General features: G+C 38.7%; 2 protein-coding genes across 2 annotated transcripts in view; both read left to right on the plus strand.

The window, feature by feature from the left end:
* Positions 1-16,407, plus strand: part of LOC104942112 (leucine-rich repeat-containing protein 16A) — a 55,939-nt gene extending 39,532 nt beyond the window's left edge. The window contains exons 19-36 of the mRNA XM_010767311.1: positions 1,368-1,540; positions 2,411-2,479; positions 3,684-3,777; positions 3,928-4,026; positions 4,266-4,394; positions 4,516-4,647; positions 5,138-5,313; positions 5,408-5,495; positions 5,748-5,888; positions 7,428-7,494; positions 7,632-7,849; positions 8,048-8,157; positions 8,408-8,671; positions 8,753-8,963; positions 11,431-11,467; positions 11,728-12,000; positions 12,130-12,279; positions 13,132-16,407. Coding sequence (XP_010765613.1) covers positions 1,368-1,540; positions 2,411-2,479; positions 3,684-3,777; positions 3,928-4,026; positions 4,266-4,394; positions 4,516-4,647; positions 5,138-5,313; positions 5,408-5,495; positions 5,748-5,888; positions 7,428-7,494; positions 7,632-7,849; positions 8,048-8,157; positions 8,408-8,671; positions 8,753-8,963; positions 11,431-11,467; positions 11,728-12,000; positions 12,130-12,279; positions 13,132-13,310 — 2,610 coding nt within the window. The 3' untranslated portion in view covers positions 13,311-16,407. The remainder of the gene's footprint in view (positions 1-1,367; positions 1,541-2,410; positions 2,480-3,683; positions 3,778-3,927; positions 4,027-4,265; positions 4,395-4,515; positions 4,648-5,137; positions 5,314-5,407; positions 5,496-5,747; positions 5,889-7,427; positions 7,495-7,631; positions 7,850-8,047; positions 8,158-8,407; positions 8,672-8,752; positions 8,964-11,430; positions 11,468-11,727; positions 12,001-12,129; positions 12,280-13,131) is intronic.
* Positions 16,408-16,578: 171 nt separating this feature from the next.
* On the plus strand, positions 16,579-24,894 carry scgn (secretagogin, EF-hand calcium binding protein). Its single transcript, XM_010767309.1, has 11 exons — positions 16,579-16,722; positions 17,251-17,321; positions 19,268-19,360; positions 20,981-21,070; positions 21,548-21,604; positions 21,789-21,866; positions 21,995-22,050; positions 22,271-22,316; positions 22,792-22,851; positions 23,947-24,015; positions 24,317-24,894. The coding sequence occupies exons 1-11, from the start codon at positions 16,653-16,655 to the stop codon at positions 24,446-24,448; spliced, it is 822 nt and encodes a 273-aa protein (XP_010765611.1). The 5' UTR covers positions 16,579-16,652; the 3' UTR covers positions 24,449-24,894.
* The last annotated feature ends 315 nt before the right edge of the window (positions 24,895-25,209 follow it).

A 25,209-nucleotide genomic window follows, 5' to 3' on the forward strand; every position in this document is an offset into this window, starting at 1 on the left:
CATTGGAGAAAGAATAAGCGACCGCAGCGAGTGCTCCATAAACTTGTACCTATTTAAATTTGCATGTTTAATGTCTGCTCAGAGCCCCACAGGACCACATTCAAGCCGTAAATAATTCTCTCTGCATCTTTAGACAAGACATAAAACAGTAATGTCTGCCTTAATAACCATGTTATTGCTGATCCTCCATACATGCATTGCTGGCCAAAACAATCTGCCTATAAATGCTGCATAAAAGAACACTGGGAGTGTTTGTTGCAATGCTTTATGCTTTTGCCTCTCTAGATTTATCTGAACTATGGCCATGTTTTCTTCTCACTGGATTTTGTTAATGCAATTATTTTTTAAGATCACCATTTTTCATCCAACCATATAGTCACTGAAGTTCTCAAAAATGACTTTATACGGACTTGTACTTTTTCTAACTTACTTACTATGATACATTATTAGACTGCCATGGTTACAAGTTACTTTTCAGATAGAACATTTGAAAATGTATAATGAGCCTTTGAAATATAATGTTTTGTTAGACAATAAGTTAAACCACCAGACAGTTAATAAACCACATCCATCTACAGCATAAACGGCAGTTTACATGTTGATGCATGAATTATAATAATAATAAAATATAATGCAACACTGACAGAGCCCTTTTCCGCTCAACCGGTACATTAAAAATGTATTAAGGTTCATTCTTAAAAGGTCAATTGAAAAATTAAAAGTTTTACTTGTCGATGAGTTGGGGTGATGATCAGGTCCTAGTGACGTTGGAGTCCTCAGCTTACAATCTTTAGGTGCTAAAAGTCCTCGTGCATTACTCTTGGAATAAAAATTGGACCCTAAAACTAAGCCTGGCGCAGCCCTGAATCTTTAGTAGGTTCTCTTAAATCAAGCAGTGAGGAGCTTCTTTCAGCCTCTGCATGTTCTGTGAAGATGGCCCCCAGGAGTCTCCAGCTGTGTAAATGGCATGCATCATAAAGCAGCTCAAATCTGGTGAACAGACGGGCGCAGTTGGACATTTGTAAGCCCTCACATCACTCTCACATCACAAAAGAATCCACTTGATCCAGAGCTGAATTTTTCAATTTGCCCTGTGGAGTGCCCTGTTTTGAATGATAATGCGTCTGACATTTTAACGAAGTCTCACGCAAGTCCACTTGATCAACTGATAAATGTTTGATTGGAGTTTGCCCTTTTGAGTCACCAGCCACTCTAGGAACAGAGTTTTATCATTACTGATATATTTGCAACAACTCTAACTCGTTGATCCTTCAGGTGAAGATACACTGCAGTCTTGCTTTCCTAAAACTTTCACAAACCCAACACCGTTTCTTCTTCTCCTCTCCCAACCCCACCTCCCCTCCCAGCCCCTCACCTCTCTGTCTCTAGCGGACTCGAGGCTGAAGAGTGATCTGACCATCATTCTGAACGCCCTTGGAAGCAACTCCTCTCTCACCAGGTTAGACATCGGCGGGAATGCCATGGGGGACATGGGAGCCAAGATGTTGGCCAAGGCGCTACAGATCAACTCCAAACTCAGGTGAGGACATGTTCAGGGGTCAAAGGCTATATTAAATGATTTTCAATTAGAAGTATAACAATAGAGTTGATCTTTTACTAGCTCTTCTGCAGTTCTAGATTTTGAATACATGTTTTAGACATGCTGAGAATTCATGACACCACTTTTAATAATTTAACCTCGACAAAAATAAAATGGGAACACTTTACTTTGAAACCATCCCATTTTAAAAGTTAACACTTCATCATTCAATCAAACCTTATTTATATAGACATTTAAAACACACTATAATATTATTGTTACCAGATATATACGCAATTTCTTTATTGTTTATAATGCAACATTATATATATTTTTTCTATTAAGATATATTTTATATAATTACAACTGCACTGAACTGTTGAGACAACAGCATCCACGTTTGGTTAACCACCAAGTTATTGACTTTAATGCATTTTAAAACACTTATTTCTATTTAAAACACCTTAAGTGACGAACCATTTCTTAAATAAAATATATTGTCTTTAAATACTACATAATAGAGGTTAAACTAAGTGTGAACTAATAAAAAGGACATAAATGTCTTGCCGCATGAGTGCTTACTCCAATATAACCACAATGTCATACATAAAAATGATAATGGACAACAGTGCAGTTATATACATATATATTGCCATTTATTTTACCCTGTGTCCGCTAAAACCCATCTATGCTTTTTTATGGTTCATTAATGTTTGAATAATTACCTGAATAGGAAACAATAGAAGACATAACATGAGACTGCACTTTCACAGTGTCCTATTGCCTTTACTCTGTCAGTGGTTGTAGGTTTCTCTCTGAAATGATTAGCTCCTTCTTTGCTTGTGTCACAGCGTGTGTTTGTCTGTGCAGGACTGTGATCTGGGACAGGAACAACACCAGTCCTCAGGGGCTCCAGGATGTAGCAGCTGCTCTGGAGAAGTAAGTAGCTCCTTCTGAATCTGTGTAAACTGGGTCCCTGTATGCCTACCATATACATGTATACCTGTATGATAAACACTGTCTGTTGACAACATGTAAAGGCTACAGTGCACTTTTATACCTTTAATCTAACAGCACATACACTGGAGTGCTACATGAAAGCTGCTGAGGGATTGGATGTGTTGTTGCACCTCAGTTGTCATTTGGCTTTAGGCTGAGCAGGAGGAAACCTTGAGGTGTGTTTAGACAGTAAGAGGAGAGATGATGACAGGAAGGAGACAAACAATAGAAGGACATGTGATGAGCTGCTGAGGAAGGTAAAAAACAGAACAGTAATTATGTGGTTTTCAAATCAAAGGAATATTTTTTAAGGTGATGGAGAGAGTAATTTGTAGGCCATGTTCACACCAGATCTGACTATAAGAGTCGAGGGAAAAGAGCTGTCGGGTTCATATAGAAGTCAAATCTGCTTTAGAACTATGTTTCCTTTCGTAGTGCATCGGTGTGTGCTTGTATTTGCCATGAAGCCAGGAATATCTGAGTAAAGATGAATCAGTGTGCGTTTAAGGTCAAAATCAATCAACATTTGTCTCGGCCTCTTGCCTTTCCTTTGCCTTCAAACACCATCATTTTCATCTCTCTGTGCCTTCTGCTTTACTTTTCATCATGATATGAATATTAATAATGTGCAGTAACCTCTATTTCAAGATCAGTAACCTCGCTAATGGTCCCAGTTCATTGCTCTATAATAGACCAATGTGACGGAAGCTGAAATGCTGGGCCCCAAGCAATGCTACCACACACAGACACACATACACACGTGTACACACACACACACATGCACACACTAGCACACTCACACACACACATACAAGAACACTTTCGTTAAAAATGGTAATGAACCCTGGCATATAATTACTGTATATGTCATGGTTCAATAACCTTAATGACAGCAAGTTATCCTAGTAATAAATTAGGTGTTCAGATATTGACTACTTAAATTATAAATTATGGTGTTCTAAAATACCACAAGTGGATGCATTTCACTACAGTTGGTTGACTATTGTTCTACAGTCAGTAATATTACAAACCACAAATTGTGATTTTCATTTTCCTACTCTAATCTTTGCTTCTTTCACTTCCTCTTCAATCTGAACCAACTGTGGAATAATAATGTCCTCTCCCCTGGTTGTGTGTCCATCAGGAACTTCACAATTCGTTTCATGCCCATCCCCATCATCGATGCCTCGCAGGCTCTGAAGGCCAGCCCTGAAAAAACTGAGGATGCCTTGCTAAAGGTTTGTTTACATTTCTCATTGGTGCCCCCAGCTGTCCTGTGAACAGGACTTTTAAAGTCTCTATGCAACAGCTTTAGGGAAAAACTGTTGCTGTTTATCATTTTCACTTTGATGTATATTCATGACAGTGGCGTTGTGTTTCCCCCCCAGATTGAGAGTTATCTGTACAGGAACCATGAAACCAGAAAGTACCTGCAGGAACAGGCCTATCGGCTGCAGCAGGGCATCGTGACCACCACCACACAACAGGTGATTATTGAATTAGTAGGTCTGATTGTAACAAAAACTGTAATTAGGACATGAACTTTTACTTAACATTAACTTTTTATGCACAAGATCAATAGTATATTTTGTCTAGTATTGAGAGAGGAGGACGAAGATATGTTTCATTGAACTTTATGTTAATTTGTTTATTCATTAGGAACTAATATGGTATCCTAACAGTAAGTAGTTTAAGCCTTTCAAAAACAAACTTTCTTGTGTTTCAGATGATTGACAGAATCTGTGTGAAGGTGCAGGACCATCTGAACTCTCTGAGAAACTCTGAGACAGACGTCATATTGGAGGACGTTAGGACAGCCGAGAACCTTATCAAAGATGCCAGGAACTCTAAAACGGTGAGAAGATGCATCATTTCCATAGGCTTTGCTGATTCATGTGAATTCAATTATTTTATCTACATGCTTAGCTTTTCTACATTCCTTTGAATTCCTTCGTTGTCCTCTCTGCTCCCCTCAGCTGCTCCCTAACCTGTACCACCTAGGATCAGCTGCTAGAGAGGAGGTGAACAGCTCCTCAGCCGGACCCATCCAGGAGAAACTGGAGTCTATGGCTGGGGAGGTGACCAGTGTCATGGACCAACAGCTGCAGGTAGCCACAACAAAAGGATTTAAATACAAAATGTTGAATGTGACTTTATTTTTGACTCATTACCTTGGATATCATTCTAACAATTAAAACAATTCAAAGTCTATCATGTACAGTAGTTGTGGTTAACAGTGTATGTTTGTAATCAATACAAGGAAAACTAAAGAAATGCACCACATACAGGCAGTGAATACAGCCATTAAAGCAAAGGAAATGACTTCAAATCACACACAGCACCAAAAGAAAATCAGTTAATATAAAAATGTTAGTTACTTAGTGATTTAATATAAAATGGTTAAATCTATGTTCAGATAAAATAAATAAAATCTAAACTAGAAAGCCAAGGCTGTTTCCATAAGTGACAATTTGTTATAAATTACTTGCTGGTATAAAGAGATATTTCCTCAATCTGTCTGCCAGGAATTGACTTAAATCAAACCCCACATCATACACACATTTACCTATATTAATCTGTTATCTTTGCGCCCTCCAGACTCTGTTGGAGTCTATGGTGGATGCAGCAGAGTCTCTGTGTCCCCATGTGATGAAGAGGAGTACTCTTCGTCCAGAGCTAATGCAGGCCAGCTCAGCCAAGATGGTCGTACCCAAAAGCTTTGTCACCAAAACCCTCCTGGAGCAGTCTGGGGTGGATATCATCAACAAGATCAGGTGTGTTGAATAGTATTGAGAACATGTAAACCTGGATTTCACAGGTGGTTTGCTGCAGTACCTCACCATCACTCTCCTTCTCTTTTTGTGTCAGTGAGGTGAAGCTGAGTCTAGCATCCTTCCTGTCTGATCGCATTGTTGATGAGATTTTGGAAGCTCTTTCCACTTCCCAACTCACTCTGGTAAGATTAAAGTCAACAATGCTTTCAAATGGCTCATTGAATTATTAACAATAACTGTTCATTTGAAAATCTATTCGCTCTTACAGCTGCATCCACACTTATTTATTAACCTTTTCCAATTTTAGTTTTGCAATTGTTTTGGTTGCATTGGCATGTTCATTAAGTTTGAATCTCTCTGAAACTCCCTGCTCATCCTACGTTTGCTTCTCTCTCTCTTTCTTCTCCCTGTTTCTTCCACTTTTCTCCTCCCAGGCAGACCACCTGGTGCGGCGAGGTCGCCCTTTGATGCAGCAGGGGTCCGTTGATCTTGACGTCCCAGAGGAGAAGATTCCTAAACGGGCATCGACCGAGATTCTGGAGGGCGAGAGGCTGGAGGATCTGGAGACCTGCATGGTAGGATTGGGCGGAAATGTGTGTTTAACCGTCCAGTGTTTATTATTTATCAATTGTTTTTCAAGGAACTTGATTTACAAAAAATATGTATATCCAAGCGCCCTGAACGCACATTTAGTTGTATGAGAGGAATGAAAGAAGCAATTACACCTAGCTTAATATCTACTTGAAAAAAAGTCCTTCAGGAAAATCTAAATTTGCTAAAGACAATTGAGAAGGGATTTTGGCATTCATTTAAAGAACCTCCTCAAGTCAACGTTTGCTTTAATAGTTGGCTGTTTAGGTTATATCATTTGTACTCTATGAAAGCATATTTCCAAAATACTTGTCAGATTTGATTATGTGATAGAAGAATGACAATTGGAAAGAACTTGTCATTAACATGTATACAGTACGTGTAGTAGTATACTCTCCGGGACTAGAAAGAAGGAAAGAAGGGAGGACACTGAGTGAAATATTTGAAAGAAATTAAGATTAACTTCACCTACCACTGTTTATTCAAGTTTATTCAACCTTTTTGAACATTTCCTGTATCTTGAGAAGAGGAATAGTTGCTTCTGCTTTCTTCCTCATTTTAATGTAGATATGTTGTAGTATGAGTTTAAATACAGGCTGCATTGAACAGGAAGCTGCATGTTCTTTTAGTCTCTGGTCCTGTCTGTTTCTCTAGTTTTACCCCTCTCTTCATCTTATATCCCTCCCTGTCCTATCTATCTCTACTTTCTCCTGTTTTAAATGAACCGGTACCCCAGCTATCTCTTTAATTTTTGTCTTCACCAGCCTTTACTGTGTGTTGTCTTTCTGTGCTCTTCTTTTCCTCTGTTCTTCCTTCTCTTTCCATCTTTGCTCCATGGAGATGTTGTGCTGCACCACTGTAAGTAACTCTGGACTGCCGCTCTACACTCTCCTTTCAATCCACTTTCTTTTCATCTTACTGCTTTCTCTTTTCTGTCTCTTATCACTGTGCTTGCCTGCTCTTCAGCTCTCTGTGCTGTAGCTTTATCTACAGTCAGTCTCATGGTACAATATATTTGATCCCGGTTATTTATCTTAATCGTGGTAAGCTAAAAAAACGACACAATTAGTATAGAGGGACCCATGTTTCTTCACACCCTCACTCTGTAAATTAATTTACATTGGCGAGTACTGATGTTGGAAAAATGCTTATTTATCTTAATGCATTCGGCTACATTGCTTCTCTCCACTGATGCACTATGCCTGTCATCACCAGCTTGTAAATATGGAGCACAGTACAATATAATATACAACATGTGCTACTTTGTTAACATGCTACCCGTGTGTGAAAGTTGAATAAGTTGTATATAAAATAAATATAATAAGATGTACCAATTATAATAGATAATGCCCTCCAGAGTTTATTCATATTTAATTATTAGGATTAAGTTTGATATTAGTGCAAATTGGCACTCTATATAATCAAGTATAGCAAACAAATAAACTCTGGACACAATCTAGCTAGATAGCTAGCTTTGATATTTTGTTAACAGATCTGTGTTAAATATTATTAACTTCTTTCAGATGACTCCTAAAACCAAGAGGAAGAGCATCCACAGCAGAATGCTTCGGCCGGTGTCTCGTGCCTTTGGTAAGCATTCCATTACTTTTGTTTATTTTTATTTGAAATGTTATACGACATACCTCAATATTGTTGCCACTTGACCTGGTGACTAACATTTAATCTATGTCTTCTTACAAACCTCCTAATGACCGTCCAACCCACAGAGATGGAGTTTGACCTGGACAGAGCCCTGGAGGACGTCCCTGTCCTTGTGGAGGAGAGTTCTAAAACTCCAACAACTCCATCTCAGATGTTTCCCAAACTGGAGCACCGACCGCCAGGAGGGATGGTGGAGCTGCCGTCTGAGGAGGAGAAAAAGCTGCAGCACTTCACCAAACTACGACCCCGCCGGAACAAGAAAAAGCATTCCAGCAAAATACCTGTGAGTAAAGCTCTGCCTCTTTGCATTGATATGTTCATTTTTTAAGACATAAATAGCCCCGAAATAGGTTACATTTTATTTACTTGCAGGAAAGAACAAAACATTTGTGGACTAAACACCAAATACTCATGGAAACAGTAGATTTTGTGTTTCAGATGGTCCATACATGGAATAATTGTCTTCAATGTCCTCTTTCAGCAAATCAACAGCGCTCCATCTCAGGATGGGGAGCAGAATGGCCTCATGGGAAGGGTGGACGAGGGTGTCGACGAGTTCTTCTCTACAAAAGTCACCAGGATGGATTCCAAGTAAGGCTTATGCTTTACCTGTATTTTTAAGTTTTCCATCCGTTCTTTCCAAAAGTTTTACCCTAACTCTTTTTTACCAAAATGTATGAATATTCTAATTATAACATATACCACATCAGGACAGACTTACAGTAAGAGTAAACTGCAACTTGATTGTTTTCCATATGTAGTGAATCTAGTTTTTCATAAAAGACATTTAAATTATGGTACTCATCTCTGAAGTATTTTGTCTCGTTCTGTCTCCTCTCAGACGTTCCAAGGGTTCAGAATCTCAAGATGGAGAGAAGAAGAAGAAAGGTGGATTCCTCAACCTTATCAAACGTTCCACTAAATCTGACAAAGCAGATAAATCTGAGAAATCTGAGAAATCTGAGAAATCAGACAAGTCAGAGAAAAACCAGGCCACCCCTGCTGCCCCGGGGACATCCTCAGCCTCGGCACCAGCCACTATCCCTGAGGAGCCGTCCTCTCCGAAGGTGGCACTGAAGAGCCCTGCGCTTGAGCCAAGGTCCAGGTATAGAACAAATATCCCCCACTGACTAAGTTAGTCTCAATGGACAAGTCTGATTCTCTACTGACTCCTGTCTTCCTGCAGAGACGCCTCCAGCCGCTCGCAGCCCACAGATTACAGCAGCAGCTCCGACCGCTCCGAGGAGCTGAGGACGCCCGACTCTATGGACGAGCCCTGGGAGTGTTTAGACGGCAGGTGGAGTCCTCAGGGGGGCCGGAGGTACCCGGCGCTGCAGATGATGGGCAGTGGCCTCCTGGCAGAGATGAAGGCCAAGCAGGAGAGGAGAGCCTACAAGGTGAGGTGGTGTGAGTCTGCACCAGGGAACAGTTACACAGTGCGCTTGGCTGTTGTTTCTAAACATCACAAACAGCAGATGACAAAATAAATGATAGTCAACTTTTTAACAATTCATGAAAAATGTAAGGTTGGAATAAGATAAGATAAGATGGAACTTTATTTATCCCCTTAGGGAAATTCAGGCGTTTATATCAGCAACGGGGTCAGAGTTAAAAGCAGGATTCACACAAGGTAAAAATAAAGACAAAATAGAATAAAAAATTTAAATAATAATACAAAAGATCACAGTAAAACGTTGAGCATTTGAATGAATAATGTTAGGACCATGGAATCAAGTTATAATATCTATAAAAAAAATGGATGATTATGACTATTTCTGAAAATATCAAACGAATATGAATGGTGAATCCTCCCCGAAACCCTATAAAAATAAGGATTAAGCTTTTAATGTATGATAGTGATTTGACATTGAGCTATCGAGAGATATTACATGTGATTTGGTTTAAGGAATAAAGTGCTGTAGGTGTTCAGCCTCGACTTGGCTGTTTCTATTCAAAACTCAATGTGGATTCCAGCTGGGAGAACACACAAAAAGGAAACCTCCACACACACACACACACACACACACACACACACACACACACACACACACACACACACACACACACACACACACACACACACACACACACACACAGGCACAGATGCTGAGACATGTGTTTATCTTCAGGCTAGTCATTGCGCCTGTCAACATGTTGACATTAAAACACAAACAACCAGGATTTTCTTCTACAAGACAAGGTGAAATGAGGGAAGTGCAGAGTGGAAGAGATGGAGGCATGAACAGTAAAGGGACAGATTAAAGACGAGAAAGAAGGCTAATATGCAAAGTAGGACATAAATGTGATGGGAAAATGTCTCCTATTTAAAATGCCCACATCCTTCTTTTAAAGAAAGGTCATAATAGAGTAAGGGGGGAATAAGTAAGATAACACACATGCACAGAGTTTAGTAAGGGCCATGACTGTATGTTTTGTGTACTATTTGTGAGTCTGTCATTGAAATACGAGTTTCTTTTAGCATCTGTAAGAGTGTTGTGTTACTACAGTGTAAGTTCCCTTTGTGTGTGTGAGCGTGCACTAAGAGGGTTATGGTGTTTGCAGCATTAGGGTTTTTTTCTGACCTTATATCAGTGGCACTAAAGCTGCCATCTGCTTGTTGCTGGCTGGCTTCCAGGTGTGTGTGTGTGTGTGTGTGTGTGTGTGTGTGTGTGATTCAGGAGGTGGGTCATTAATACAAAGTGAGTGTGTGTTTGTATGTGGGAGAGGGGAAGCTTTATCCTGAGCGTTTCTGGCACAAAGGCGCCCCCTTGTGTTTGGATGGTGCTTTTCAGTGTTACCTGTACATTTACACTGAACAAAAAATATAAACGCAACACTGTTGTTTTTGCTCCCATTTTTCATGAGATGAACCCAAAAATCTAAACAATTTCTATATACACAAAATAACCATTTCTCTCAAATATTGTTCACAAATCTGAAAAGATCTGTGATAGTGAGCACTTCTCCTTTGCCGAGATAATCCATCCCACCTCACAGCTGGGCATATCAAGATGCTGATTAGACAGCATGATTATTGCACAGGTGTGCCTTAGGCTGGCCACAATAAAAGGCCACTCTGAAACATGCATTTTTGCTTTATTGGGGGGGTCTGGGGGGGTCCGAAAACCAGTCAGTATCTGGTGTAGGGTTAGGATTAGGGTTAGGGTAATGTTGTGAATCGAGTGGCCTGTGTTCATCGTCCATAACATACGCCTGCCCATACCATAACCCCACCACCACCATGGGCCACTCGATTCACAACATAACCCTAATCCTAACCCTCGCACCAGATACTGACTGGTTTTCGGACCCCCCCAGACCCCCCCAATAAAGCAAAAATGCATGTTTCAGAGTGGCCTTTTATTGTGGCCAGCCTAAGGCACACCTGTGCAATAATCATGCTGTCTAATCAGCATCTTGATATGCCACACCTGTGAGGTGGGATGGATTATCTCGGCAAAGGAGAAGTGCTCACTATCACAGATTTTTTCAGATTTGTGAACAATATTTGAGAGAAATGGTTATTTTGTGTATGTAGAAAATGTTTTAGATCTTTGAGTTCATCTCATGAAAAATGGGAGCAAAAACAAAAGTGTTGCGTTTATATTTTTGTTCAGTGTAGTATCTCTGCTCAAATCAAAGCACTAAACTTAAAAATATTGTAGACATTGAATGCAACCAATCTATTTTTAATAAGAGATTGGTCTAAATATGTTTTACAATATGTGTGCTTACTAGGATTCATCTCATGAAATCAAGTTATACGTTTAAAAGATTTGAATACAAAATAATAGTATAATAATAGTTTTTACTTTTCTGACTTAATGCATAAAGTATTTATATATGTTGTCTTGTCTCCTCCAGTCTTCCAGCCCTGACAGGCCAGAAAGCAATGCTACAGGTAAGCTGTTTCATCTGTTGAGATAAACAAGGAATACAGATATTTTTAAATAATAATAATTAACGAGGACCTACAGCCTGTCCAATTCAATTATTTGAATGCTTCTTTCTGAGGCAGCGTCTGTTCAAATTCAGGAACACTAGTTTGATAATGAAGTGCGCTGTTCAAGTTTTTCTGTTTGGTTTCTTACAGAACATAATAATCCATCTATACATCATTTTTGTATTGACTTATTTCTTTGTTGTTGTTTTTTGTGTCAGTAGCCAAGCCCCAGCCAACCAATTCAGAAAGCAGGTCTTCCAGTGGCTCTAATAATAAACCTGATTCCCCGACTGGTTCTCCAGAGAAGACCTCTCCCCGTGCAGAGAACAAGCCAGACCGGGCCCCTCGTCTCAGGGCTACGTCTTCCTCCAGTTCCCCTGGGGGGCCATTCAGTCCCAAACCTCCGGTCCCCCAGGGAGCAAAGCCTGCTCTGGCTGCCCGGCCCACCATCCCACAGAAGCCCAGGACCAGCAGCACCAGCAGGAGCATAGGTACGACATTGAGCTAATGCCGCACCGAGGGGATTTTTGCTATCATGATTCATTTTTCATCTTCCTGCAAGAATATATGGATGGATGAATGACAAGTTGAGAATATTTTTGTTATAATTTTCCTTACAGATGATATCTCAGATCTTCCAAGCAGTGGGCCTGGGTCTCCTAAGGTCTCAGTTCTTCCTTCCACGCTGAAGAATACAGTGTCAGAGAAAGAGAAAGAAGGCCAGACCGGTCTGCAGTCAGCAGGCTCTGCTAACAAAACCACTCAGGATGGTGGGTCACCAAATCTTTGACTATCTCCAGGTAGCCCATTCATGCAGTGGTGTTCATGAAAAGAATAAAGAGTTCAACTGCATTGCAATTAAAAATAGATAACACATCTAGATGTCATCTTCTTACAAACACACTTTTCTCTTTTTGACTGGGAAACTGTCTTTTGCCCAGAGCAGATTGTTCCTAGATAGACAGGAGGATGTTTGATGTCAGTGTCTGACAGCAGTCGTATCTATTATGTAACAGAAGCCTGGCAGCTTGGGGATGTTTGTCTGTCTGTCTTTGCTCCCTTCCCTCTGATGTTCTTATATACGTCCTCTCTTTGGTTAGACTTTCTTCTCTCTGCTCCTTCTTCCTTCCCGTGTTTGTTATCAGTGACACCCTCTGGGGCCTGTCAGAGGTAAACACATCTTATTCATGTTTATAGCCATAATTCCCACTCTTCAACAAATTAGAATTTCTTTTGAAATTGTTATCGAATAAATCCAGAGAGACTTAAAAAGTGGAGGGGGCAGTTTTAACAATGTCCATTTATACACACAGTGAGTAGGCTGCATGTGTCTTGTCTAGGTTGCTTTTCAGCCCTCTGGGTCTGCTATTTGGGTCCTCAATGTTAAAAAGCAGGTGTGATTGAGGTGCTTTAAATCCCTTCCTGCTTCACTTTCAACTGACTTTTAGGCTAGCTATGGCAAATTAGCTGACTGCAGCAGTAACTAAAAAAAGCTTCATCTAAAAATAATCCATAATTTCCAGATTCCCTCTCTTCTTCACTTCTCCCCCTTCCTTCCTCTTGCTCGAAAATGGTCGATAGTCTGTCTGTCCTTTTCATCTTGACCTTCCTCTTGCTTTCAGTGAGGAAAGGCACGGTGTCAGACTCCCTTCAGCGACCTGGCCGTCTCCGTGTCAACTCTGAGGATCACGGCTCCTTCAAGATGAAGGACCAATGTCCAAAACAAGACAAGGACAAGGCAGCGGGAAATAAGTCATCAGACTCTGTGGAGGAGGCAGATAAAGACTTTATTTTAATATAAGTAAGACAAAAAACTACAGAAATCCGTTGACAAGACTGACATGTTTTCCTTTAAAAAGCAACTAAGTGGGAATCTTAAAGATATGTTTTCATTTATATTACACATCTAGTTTGGTTTGCAGGAAGACCTACTGAAATATATCAGGTAATACACAGTTTCAAATTAAAAGTTTGGTAATTATGATAAAACAATTATTATTAACACTTGGGGGGGATGTTCCATCACATGTCACCTATTAAACCAAACTGTGCTAATTCTCCTTAGAGCTTCCTTATCTTTGCTTTCAGATAAAATCTCATGTTTCTGAAAGATAACGTTTTCAGGATATTAAGAAATGTTTCCTAGGGGGACCGAGCATATACAACCAATAAATACTGAAACCTTTGTAAACCACTAAAAAAAAAATAGATGCTTCAGGAACCAGCAGACTTTATGTGCAAAAGACAGACATTGAAAGTGTTTATTGAAAATACTCATGGTCTTTGACTAATAATGAAACATGTTGTTGTTGTTGTTTTAGCTTGTCTCCCAGGGACCAGACACATGTAACAACATCACCAGGATCACTGTTCTGTACTTGAACTCCAACATACAACCAGACCAGGCCCCAATGGCATTTGTATAGATTTTTCTACATGTTATTTTTTCAGTATGTGCAAGTTACTTGTTTCCGGACTTCAGAGGTGACTGAATCCATTATGCAATTCTTTGACATTTATTTTCCAGGATAGTACAGGTTCAGCTGAGAATCTCAGCCCATCATCAATCAACATATACACTTGATGTAGCTTGCCTAACAGATAATCTACATGTCACTAAGAGGAGACTCACTGTTCTCTTCCCTGAAGGATACTGTCTCTGTGTAGGAGAGTTGGAGTGACCATATGAAGTGTTGCTTTGAGAGGACTGTGGTACACTTTAACTTCACTAAAAACCAACCAATAAGGCTCCAGCACTGTTAACTAACACTGTTCTCTGTGTTAAGACACTGGAAAAAAGTGTGTCTAGTAGACGCCTGTCATTAAAGTGCAATACAGAGTTCCAGCATAAACATGTCTGTAGTGGGGTTTTTTTGTCAAGTAAACAAAACCGAATAGCTTAATTGTTTTACTGGTACACTCACTTGAGACTTTTAAAGTGAACTGTGAGGTGTGCCAGTGTTTCTCACAGTCATAGAAACTCTGAATTGCTCTTAAAGACGGATTGATTCCTCACACGTACATTACATTCCCCTGGTGTGCTGATGATCCAATGAAAACAAAGATCTTATTCAAAAAGAGGAACACAAAAAAACACTGACATTTGCTTTCCATTTCAGAAGCTATTTTGTGTGATCTTTGTGTAAAAGCGCGACACTGAGGGAACTCCAGCCTTCAAACACTGCCGACCTTGCTTTGCTCCTCAGCAACAAGTCTCAGGCAGACTCCTCTTATCTTTGTCTTTTAAGTGCAAGAAATGCCCTTTTCACACTGCTAGGTAGTCAACAAACAGATCCCCAAAATAACCATATGTGCAAAGCATTCATCTTATCATTAATTGAGAAAAGCTTTAAGAAATGGTAACTGAGATGTGTGGCAACGTATACATCAATGTGCAGTTTTGACTCTTAGCATTGGATTGTAACCTTTAAATGAAAGTAATGCAGTTATAATAATGTTGGATCGCAGGTTAGGACGGACATTCATTCACATTTGTTTAACATGCTGTTTGCATGTCTTTTTTTAGTTACCTTCATTACCCAAAAAATATCAGAATTATTCAAGTCGTAATTATAAATAAGAATCTTGGATTTTTTCTGGTATTATACTTTAAAAACTAACAAACGTGGATTCCTCTTGTCAATTAAATTGCTATAGTGCTATTTTACCAATGCAGAGTATATTTAAACTTTTTACCAAATCAACTTTGCCATTATGATGTGAATGCAGCATTATACCACTTTAACACATATTTGAATCCAACTCATGTTTATTTTGAAATGAAACACTGTGGAATTACCTTTTTACTTTTTGACTATCTAGTTGTTGTGTGGCAAACTGTGCTCCAGCATTAATACTGAACGTGCACCTGACATCGTTTTTCATTTGCAGTATGAAAGGGGCACAACTTGTATTTTGAGCCTAAATAAAGTCAGGGCCAAAGGTCTTACTGGTGCACCTTTACCTATGGTGTCTATCGATGTCTTTTTGTAGGATTATTATGATAACATTCTGTTTCTTTGTCACTCATTATGGATCGGGAAATAACACTGTTACTGTTGTAAATAGTTATTATAGTGTCTGATGTCAACAACTGCTTCGATTTAAGTCTGTCTCAAAAATCAATTTTAATTTGAAAGATGTTCCAGGACACAGGGGAGAAAATAAAACTACTTTGCAGTATGTACTAAAATAACGTGAAAACCCTCTTCTCTCTGTTTGGGATTTCAGAAGCAGCTGGCTGTGTTTCTGTCAAGTTTTGTGAAAGATTGATCTCTTCAAATCAGAAAAATGAGAATCAGTTTCATTTCTGTTGGTGCATGGAGTGGAGAAAGTGAAAAGTAGCATTGAGTCCAGACTCCTGAGTCTATGTGTATGACTGCATGATGTGAGTTGTACTGTTTGTATATATGTGCTTTCATACATGTAGGAGTGTGTATATGTGTGTGTAATATACACACTGTGATGCATTCACACGCCTATGTGAACACGGCAAATCCTATGTTGTTTTGCTACTAAGTACACTACTATACTAGGGGTTTGTTTGTAACTTATTTGGAATAAACACAGTGGCCATGTATGTCTTGTTCCTTTGTTTTTCCTTTCACATGTACATTGTGTTGATAAATGTAGAAATTAATTATGTGTATGTATTAATTTGTTATGACATGTAATCAATTTAATGTTTCTTTCTTTATGATTCAAAAAATAAATGATGCAAAACAATGACAGTTTTCCTTGAGCTGGAAAAATAAAATGCAAATGACATGTTTGCTATTTATCAGTCTGGATATGTTATTTGTTCCATCTTGTCACGGATCAATGTTTCATTAAGTCATTCTGCTGTTGTTGGACATTTCTTCATGCAAATAATATTGATTAAAATAATTTTACAAGCTTTTTAATCTCTGCATTCTCTTTTTATAACATTTGTTGAAGATGCTTTGCAGTTTAATAATGCAGCCACCAGATGGCAAATACAATCCAACGGCATACTGTACCCTCTCTCTCTGTGTCTCTCTGTCACTCACCCAGAGAAGGTGTGGTTTTCACAAGAGCATATGTCAGCCAAGCATCCAACAGTGCAACACAACTTGTCACCTCACTCCTCAGTTGACAGCTTACTTTGCCTTTCCTTATCAACATGGACACTGCTTTTGATAACCTGGATGCAGCTGGTTTCTTGGAAATCTGGCAACACTTTGATGCAGATGGTGAGGATATTTAAACTGTTCATACTTTTTGATCCATTTTCTTCATCTACAGATAGCACAGTACTTTCAAATGCATCTTCTGCTGTCACTAGACAGACAACCCTTCTCTGTGATGACTACTTTGAGTTCTTGTTGGATGTAATTGAAGTTCTTGTGGTTAAAATGCTTGTTGACATTGCAAAATAACTATGTCCTCTGGTACTATATTTGAAGAGAGTACAACCCTATGTAATTCTGTTTGAAAAAAATATAAATGTACATATGTCTCAAATCTGAAAGAGGGTGATTATAAAAGGGAAAGTGCACAGGAACATTGAGCAGCAACCCTTTATAAGTCTTAGAATATGGAAATAATTGTGTAGTGATCGGGTGGCGAAGTGAATTCATACGTTTTTACCTATGGTTTTTACTCAGTATTTTTAAGATAAGATAGTACTTTATTGATCCCAATTTTGGGAAATTTGGGATTTTTTGGGGGGGGAATCCGACTCTCTTCACTTGGTCTTTAAAATATTTTTTATTTGACAGATAATGGCTACATTGAGGACAAAGAGCTTGATGACTTCTTCCGTCACATGATGAAGAAACTGGGTCCACAGGTGAGACTACTTTGGATGAATTAATCCATAAATTGTGACGACAGCCATTTAGTGTTACACGCACCGCAATATCATTTGTATTTGAAAATGCTACTTTACTGTGTCAATATATACTCACCAGTCACTTTATTAGCTACACCTGTTCAAAAGCTTAATAACGCAAATATCTCATCACCCAATCACAAGGCAGCAACTCGATAGGGTCAAAGCAACTTACTCTTTCTACACTTAGTTCAAACCATGTGAGAAAGGTGATATAATTACATTTGAATTCTGCATGGATGTTGGTTTGAGTATTCAGAATAATGTCTGTACTTGAGAATGAGAATTAAGACATACAGTTGCTTTATTTCTTAGCTAATCTTCCTATTTGTTCATGTGCCTGGTCTAGTAGTACTCAACAATTGTTTTTGAAGTTGCTATTAAATCTAATGATCTGCATAAAAGGGTAATCCAATTGATCTTGTTTTGGTTAAACATTGAATATAAGACACCATTTGCCAAGATTACATCTTAAATCAGTTCCTTGGAAATGCATTTGACTTTGCACCCAGACTCTGCCGCACTGATCTGTGCGGGCAGCTGAAGCTAACGATGTCAGGCAAAACACAATTAAAGAGCTCTGGCCACTGTCAAAGGAAAAGTCACCAACCGGTTATAATAGAAACCAAATATCCCTACAGCCATTAGTCCATGTTCCAGTGTGTGTTTAATTGTGATTGGACTCCCTCGGACACTAATGGGGTTTTACTAAAACAAACAGACCACCGACCACATGTCTCTCTAATGTTTGCTCTCCATCATAATTGCCCCCAGGATAAGTACTGCTGTGTATTTGTAATGGTGCAGTCATTCTATTATACTCTATTCCTCCATTGGGGGATATTTACCAAATGGTTCCTTTCTATCGTTATGTTTTTTTAAACTTCCTCTGGGGCAAAATATTCTGTATTTATGCAGATTTTACCTTCTTGTATTACCACAGTTTAAATGATTTGCTCACATGCAATTTGATGAATTTGCATGTGATACACTGTAATATAAACCTGAACACATGGGTTTGTTATGCAGTGCACCTTGCGTTGATCGTGTGCATTAAGTCAAATATTAATATGTGCTCTTCAAACTTCTGCTTAGCAACAGGAGATTACTGGTGCAGTCTGATAGAAAGCTGATGCTGAAGATAAAGTGGTGTCTCTGTAATGAGCAGGGATCTGGCACCTGGCTATCTGCAGACTGTGTGCTCTGCCCTGCACGAATCCATGATTCACACTTCAGCACCCCAGATCAACAGGTTTCTATAGTTACAGATCGGTGATGGATGGTTTCCAAAGAGACTAGGCAATTAGCTTCTAAAAAATGTTTCAAAATAACTACAAAGGCTGAAAAATATCTTGCCTTGAGTTGCTTCGTGCTTTCTTTTCTGAGCTGTGGTTGAAAAAGAGAGAGCCTGGTCTTGACAGGAAAAGGAAATGTGATTGTTAACCCAGATTAGCATGCAACAAACTATTGTTGCTTTTTCATTTAATTTATCTGTAGTTATCTTCTTCTAGAAGATGTACATCCTGTGCATCCATTTTATTTTGTGCACTTTAAAGACTAAGTGAGCTACATGAGTGCTTTACAGAGAGTAAGCCTTGAGTAAGCAGTACATGAGAAAAAAAAGAATGAGTGTTTAAAATAGTATCCATGGTGACATGGCTTAAAATAACTGTGACTCATCAAGTTAACAGTTAATCCATTAATATTGTTATTTTCCAAGATGTTCAAACATGTGGCTAAAGGGAATCAATGTTATGAAACCAATCTTTTTTAGTACAATTAACTGTGTTTACTATAGCACGTTGCCCCATCATGTACTGTATCATCATCATGTCTCTGTCCAGTTTAATTGTGGACCTAGGGCAAAAATCGATGTGTCATCCAAACCTATTGTGTGTCCACAGGAGAAAGTGACTGAAGAAAGGGTCCAGAGGCTGAAGCAAAGGTTTATGTCCGCCTATGATGTCACTGCTGATGGGAAACTACAGATTCAGGAGGTATGATACTATTTCTTCATCTCAAATTGCTAACTCATGTTTTTACTTGTTCTCCTTTATGCTTACGGTCAACATCTCTCTGTTTCTCTCTGCACACTGAAAACCATCTCACGCTAACTTCCTCTTTATTCTACATGTATCTTCCTCTCCTCTGCCCCTTCTTTCTCTAACTCATCTATTTCACTTACCCCGTTCTCTTTCTCTACTCCCCCTCCCTGTTTCCCTGCTGTTTCCATCTCCTCTTCATCTTCTGTTTATCTAATGTATCCATAGCAATGATGCCGCTGTTACCATATTGCAGAAGATGGAAAACGTATTTCCGGGGATTGATGATAGTCTTGATAAGCCACCCTGTAGTGAGAAGACAGTTTTAAATATGATTATATGCAGAAGTTCACAGATGATTTAATACCAAACAATCTTCTGAATTTATACAGCAATTAATGCACTTCTGTAATCTTGTCTGAATAGGTACAATAACTAAAAGAAACAACCTATGGATCCTTTTGCACACTCAAATAGGACTACTGCTTGTAATCATTTTTGTTGATTCTCAAATGTCTTTTTCATTTGGCAGTTTATTTAATGAATTCCAACTTGATTGACAATTTAACATGCTGCGGTGGTTTCCCAGAAATAAAAGGCCCTTTTTTCATGACAATGCTCCCTCAGCCTCAATTCTGAGTAATTGGTGCAGCTCTTGGCACAATAGCAGTGCAATGCATTGTCTTTTACTCTAAAAAAGTGTAATAAAAAAACAGTGAATGTACACATTCATTCGACCAATCACTTACAGTAATGCATTAACCCGCAGACCAAAGTGCATTTGCTTTTACTCGAGAAAGCCAGAAAATATATCTTCCATATATGTCTGATTCAATCTGAGTGATGCATGAACCGTGTGGTCAAACCTCTTAGTAGCTACTCGCCTAACTAAATATCCTTCCAACTTTTTCTCCCCTCATTTGTTAACCTTGCTCTCTTTTTAACACATTTAATTGAAAACTGGCTCCTATCAAGTTAACATCAATGTTGGTGCATTGCGCTTTGAGGCAAATTGCCGCAGTATCAGCCTGTGATATAGATTGGAGATGGGGGCCAGTTTAATCAGCTAATGGAATGCTGATACTATTAAAAAAAGGACAGACAAGAGAGGAGCATCATGAACTGGAGCGGAGCCAGGAGGAGCTGCTGTAGCCCTGGACATCCAAATGACACTAAATCTTATATTCTTACATGTCCTTCTTCGTATGTAGCCCTGCAGTGGTTTAGTTTGTAGAGATCAAGAGGCTACCATCTTCATACGATAAAGATAATCATCTAAATAAAAAGTACAGTATATTCCTGTATTCTGGGCAGTGTCTTTAGCTTTTCAGGATAATCTCCAAACTGTATTGACACAGACAATGTAAAATAGTTTTATTGGATCCATTAATAAAAACTGACCCCTGATCTGATCAAGTTATAAGACCAGTCTGGATAAGCCTGACCTGTTCTAGAGTTTCTGTGACTGCTGTACACTTGTGACTAAAGTGGACAGAACTTTTCCAGATTGAGAGCTAGACAGAATTGCATTGTCCAAACACTGATCTCTGCTCTGACCTCTTCCTTGTTTTTCAGTTGGCCAATATGATCCTCCCTGAAGATGAGAACTTCCTGTTAATTTTCCGCAGAGAAGCTGCTATGGATAATAGCGTTGACTTCATGAAGGTACGTTTCAAAGACTATAACAAACATCATTCTAGATATGAAAATGCATCAAGCGTTGAGCCACATCCAACAATATTTGTAACTACTAGGAATATGTGGACTACATTGCGTCAATTAAAAACTTTAGGACCAGTGAGAATTATACAGGAGTATTAAAACCACCAAAACTGGAGAGGTATCCTGATGCCAGTGGTCCCAAGACATAAATGAAGTGACTGCAACTCACCTTTTTTGCTTGTCATTGACGGATTATTTTTCTTACTGGAAGACTCTTATGTACAAAACTACGTGTATGTGATTGTGTTTCAGCTTTAATGCTTTCGAGTCAGCAATAGCACGAAACGTTTTTTCTCTATAGTATCTCAATAACAAGAACTAAAATAACACAACTATCTTTGATAACTAGTTTAAATCCATTTATCACCACTGTACATTTAATGCAAGCATTTGTTCATTTCCCTTTCCTGCCTACTGTAGATATGGAGGACGTACGATGTTGACTGCAGCGGCTACATATCAGCTCGGGAGCTCAAGGTAAAATTGCCTAACAAAAAGCAGAATCGTAACTCGTGTTTGTTTCTGCATGAGGAACCGACCTGAGTGACCACATTAGCAGAAAATGGCTGCGGCCCTTAGAAACTACTTCCTGTTCATACACTGAGATGTTTGTCCTCTTCTTCTTTGGTAAAAGTGTCTGATGATTATCTTTTGTTTTCAGGCTTTCCTGAAAGATCTCTTTCAAAATCATCAAAAGGAAGTGTCATCTGATAAATTGGAGGAGTACACAGACACAATGGTATACACAGTTCCAGACTTTAAAACACTTATAAAAAGATGTTGGTCTTCCCTCAGTGTTCACATAATAAGTGAAGATTTGTGTCATGTTTCTCATTAGGACTACTGTACATCTTTCTTTTCTTGCAGATGAAAATCTTTGACAAAAGCAAGGATGGCTCTTTGGATTTGAACGACTTGGCCAGGTACTTTTCAGCCAGCAGGGAGAAGATTTACAGTAAAAAGTCCCTCCAATGTTAAGATGTCTGTCAAATACTGTATAATAGAATATTTATTGCATGACACTACTGTCGGATAGCGTGAAATTATTTTTGCTAAATGTTAACAATATAAAAAATTACTGTTTTGACAATTTCACCTCAAAAGATGATATGGTTTTCTTTGATGTTTTTCTTCCTCATTTAGGATCTTGGCTTTAGAGGATAATTTCCTGCTCCAGTTCCAAATGGAAGTAAGTGTATTCTTTATATTTGTCAAATGACTGTATACTGAAATTAAGGGCAAATGTGTTGACTCTATCATTTCATACAGAGCAGTTAAAGAGCACACTCCAAATGAAAACTAAGAGAACAAAATGACTTAGAAAAAAGGTTGTGTTACTGAAGGAACATTCAATTGGAATAGAAGTAAAATCATAATAAATAGCCTTGTACTTTTAAAATGTGTTCCAATAAATAAAACCTTAATTCAGTAAATTGCCCTCGATAGATATGAAATCAAAATTAAGTTATTAGGAATCCATTGAATACGTATTTTTAATCTCATTAGTATTGAATAAGTATCGTCTTAGTTCCAAGTTTAGTGTCATTATCAAGCATCACAATTTGACGGGACTATTAATCATGTTGTGACAATTTCAAACATTTTGTTCTGTTATTATAATCTGATTTCTCCAAATCTCACAAGTCCTCTATTCTATTCCTAAGGCCTGCGGGAAAGAGGAGAGAAAGAGAGACTTTACGAAGATCTTTGAACATTATGATGTTGTAAGTACACGAAAACACTGGTGGGACACAGATGATGACAGCTCTTTCATACGTTTCTCCTGCAGTATGTGAGCATGTGGGCATTTAACACAGCAAGGTCTTCAAACAGCCGGAAGGAAATTCTATGTTGAGGAAACATTTTCCATCCCCAATTAGCACTCTCAAATATGCATAATGTGAGCAGAAGAAGACTTGTTACAACATCAGTAAATACACTTAGCTCCCTTCCCTCTATAATGAAACATAATAGAATAAAGCACTCATTATGTTGTCAAGTCACTCTCCGGGAGGACAACTTCACTTTTCAGATTCATTCACAGAACAGTAGTGCATGTATGAAGGACTTATGTGAAACCTATTAATTCTGCCTGCACTTTATTTGAATGTCTGGAAAACCTTTGTAGGAAGTGTCCTATGGTCACTTTCAGCGCGTCAATTATGTTTCACACCTGCATTTATCGAAACACTTAACACCACAGCAAGTGGCCCTTTTTTCAAGCTTTGCAAAAAGAGGTTTAAAATGGTCAGAAAATTACAGATTTAATCTTTGGCCGCATGGGGAGAGGCTGTGGTATCAAATCTCCCCTGAAGTCTCTGCGTGATAGATACAAAACCTCAAATTGTTTCCGAAGGCACTTCCTTTGGTGTGTGAGTGTATGAATGCCCATTAGTTGGGATGATAAGCAGGCATGACAGCCCTGATGCGTGTGAATGGGTCAATGTTGGCATTTTGTGTAAAAACCACAGCATTAATGCAAATCCATGTAACTTTTATCACTTCTCATTATCCCTTCTTTCAAGCAAAAGTGGTGAACAACTGCAGTTAGGAGGAGGATTACAATTATTCCTTTTTTCTCAACAGATTGTGTTTATTTTAATAAATGTAATGTGAGCAGCTGATAAGCATGCAAACGCTCCAGGATTCTTACATGTATATAGCTAGGAAAGTGTTCCAGCCCCACAAATAAACCCAATGAGTAGGCCTACGCCCAGCCAAGGAACAGTAATGACCGACTAAATAATGTCATCATGATGTGAATTAGAAGAAGTAATCCTCAATTTCTGTCTTTTCTCTTTTCTGTCTTTCCTGGTCAGAGTAAGACAGGAGCGCTGGAGGGTGCCGAGGTGGACGGCTTTGTCAAAGACATGATGGGCCTGGTCAGGGTAGGACACTGTGCTGCAGTTTCTGCAAACATGTTTTCTGACATTAAGATGAAATGTGTTGTAATGTATAGTTGTATATCTATGTAAGTATCCCAAATTGCTGATAATGTTCCCTTTTCTACACACATAGCGATTTGGTGTCAACCCTTAGTCTTTTTTCGGTGTCCTGCCAAAATCAGCTCTATTTATAACAACTCTAAATTGCACACAGTATGTGACTCCACTCTGGCATAGTGCAGATTGTTTGCTAAAAGTATAAAGCCTTTCCACTCTCACTTCCTTTCTCTTCTGTCCTCTCCAGCCCAATCTCACCGGTCCTGAGCTGGACAAGCTGCGAGGCGTCCTGCTGCGTCACTGTGACGTCAACAAGGACGGAAAGATCCAGATGAATGAGCTGGCTCTGTGTCTGGGAGTCAAACATAAACTCAGTTAGAGAGCTGTATCGTGAGACACTGACTCTGTATTGTTAATGGCAGAATGTGTTGGTTTTATCCAGATCAGTCTAATTACCGAGTTATTTAAGGTCAGAATTCATAAAGAGGAGTTATTTGATCTGACAATGTTCAAAAAACGATTTGATACTGTGTGATGAAAAATAAATTAAATTACTGCAAGTCTTCTAAGATTTTAAATAACAGCTTTTTGTGCATGTTGCATGCCAAAATGAAAGGAATGAGATGTAATTTTTATTTGTTCCCAATTGACTGTCTGTCCTGTGAGATGTGCTATAATAATCAATTGGGTGGTGCTGCAGTTCTTTAGCAATTACTGTTGTTTCGACATTTGCATGTTTCTCTGACACAGAAGGCTGAAATATAGTATGTGGTTGTGAATATAGTATGTGCGCTGAAGAAGAAATAAAATAATGACATAAGCTGACCATATTGGTTTGTCTGTCTATTTTTTTCAACAAGGTTTACATGTATCACTTTATTTATTAACTTTTTCTGAGGGATGTAACATTTTCATCTGAGATGAAATAAAGTAGTTGAGTTATTCCTAAAATGATCATTGAATCACAAATCTGAGTTGTATCATTAAAACAGAAGCCTTGTTATGTCTGCATGTGTTGATAACGTGTTACAACACTACAAGCGTCATATAGCTATTGACTTTAACTTGTGAAGGTTTTTATAAAAACGAATCATTCAAGCATTGTCATCACCTTGTACGGATGTGTCGCCTGAATGCAAG

The sequence above is a fragment of the Notothenia coriiceps genome, unplaced genomic scaffold (genome assembly GCF_000735185.1).
Source record: "Notothenia coriiceps isolate Sejong01 unplaced genomic scaffold, NC01 NC01_scaffold00004107, whole genome shotgun sequence".
Lineage (NCBI taxonomy): Eukaryota > Metazoa > Chordata > Actinopteri > Perciformes > Nototheniidae > Notothenia > Notothenia coriiceps.

Bases quoted from the DNA above. Each gene is read 5' to 3' on its own strand.
- scgn (XM_010767309.1), top strand. From the start codon at position 16,653: ATGGACACTGCTTTTGATAACCTGGATGCAGCTGGTTTCTTGGAAATC. The intron at 21,605-21,788 runs GTAAAATTGCCT...TTTTGTTTTCAG, and splicing joins TATCAGCTCGGGAGCTCAAG to GCTTTCCTGAAAGATCTCTT. The intron at 22,852-23,946 runs GTAAGTACACGA...TTTCCTGGTCAG, and splicing joins TCTTTGAACATTATGATGTT to AGTAAGACAGGAGCGCTGGA.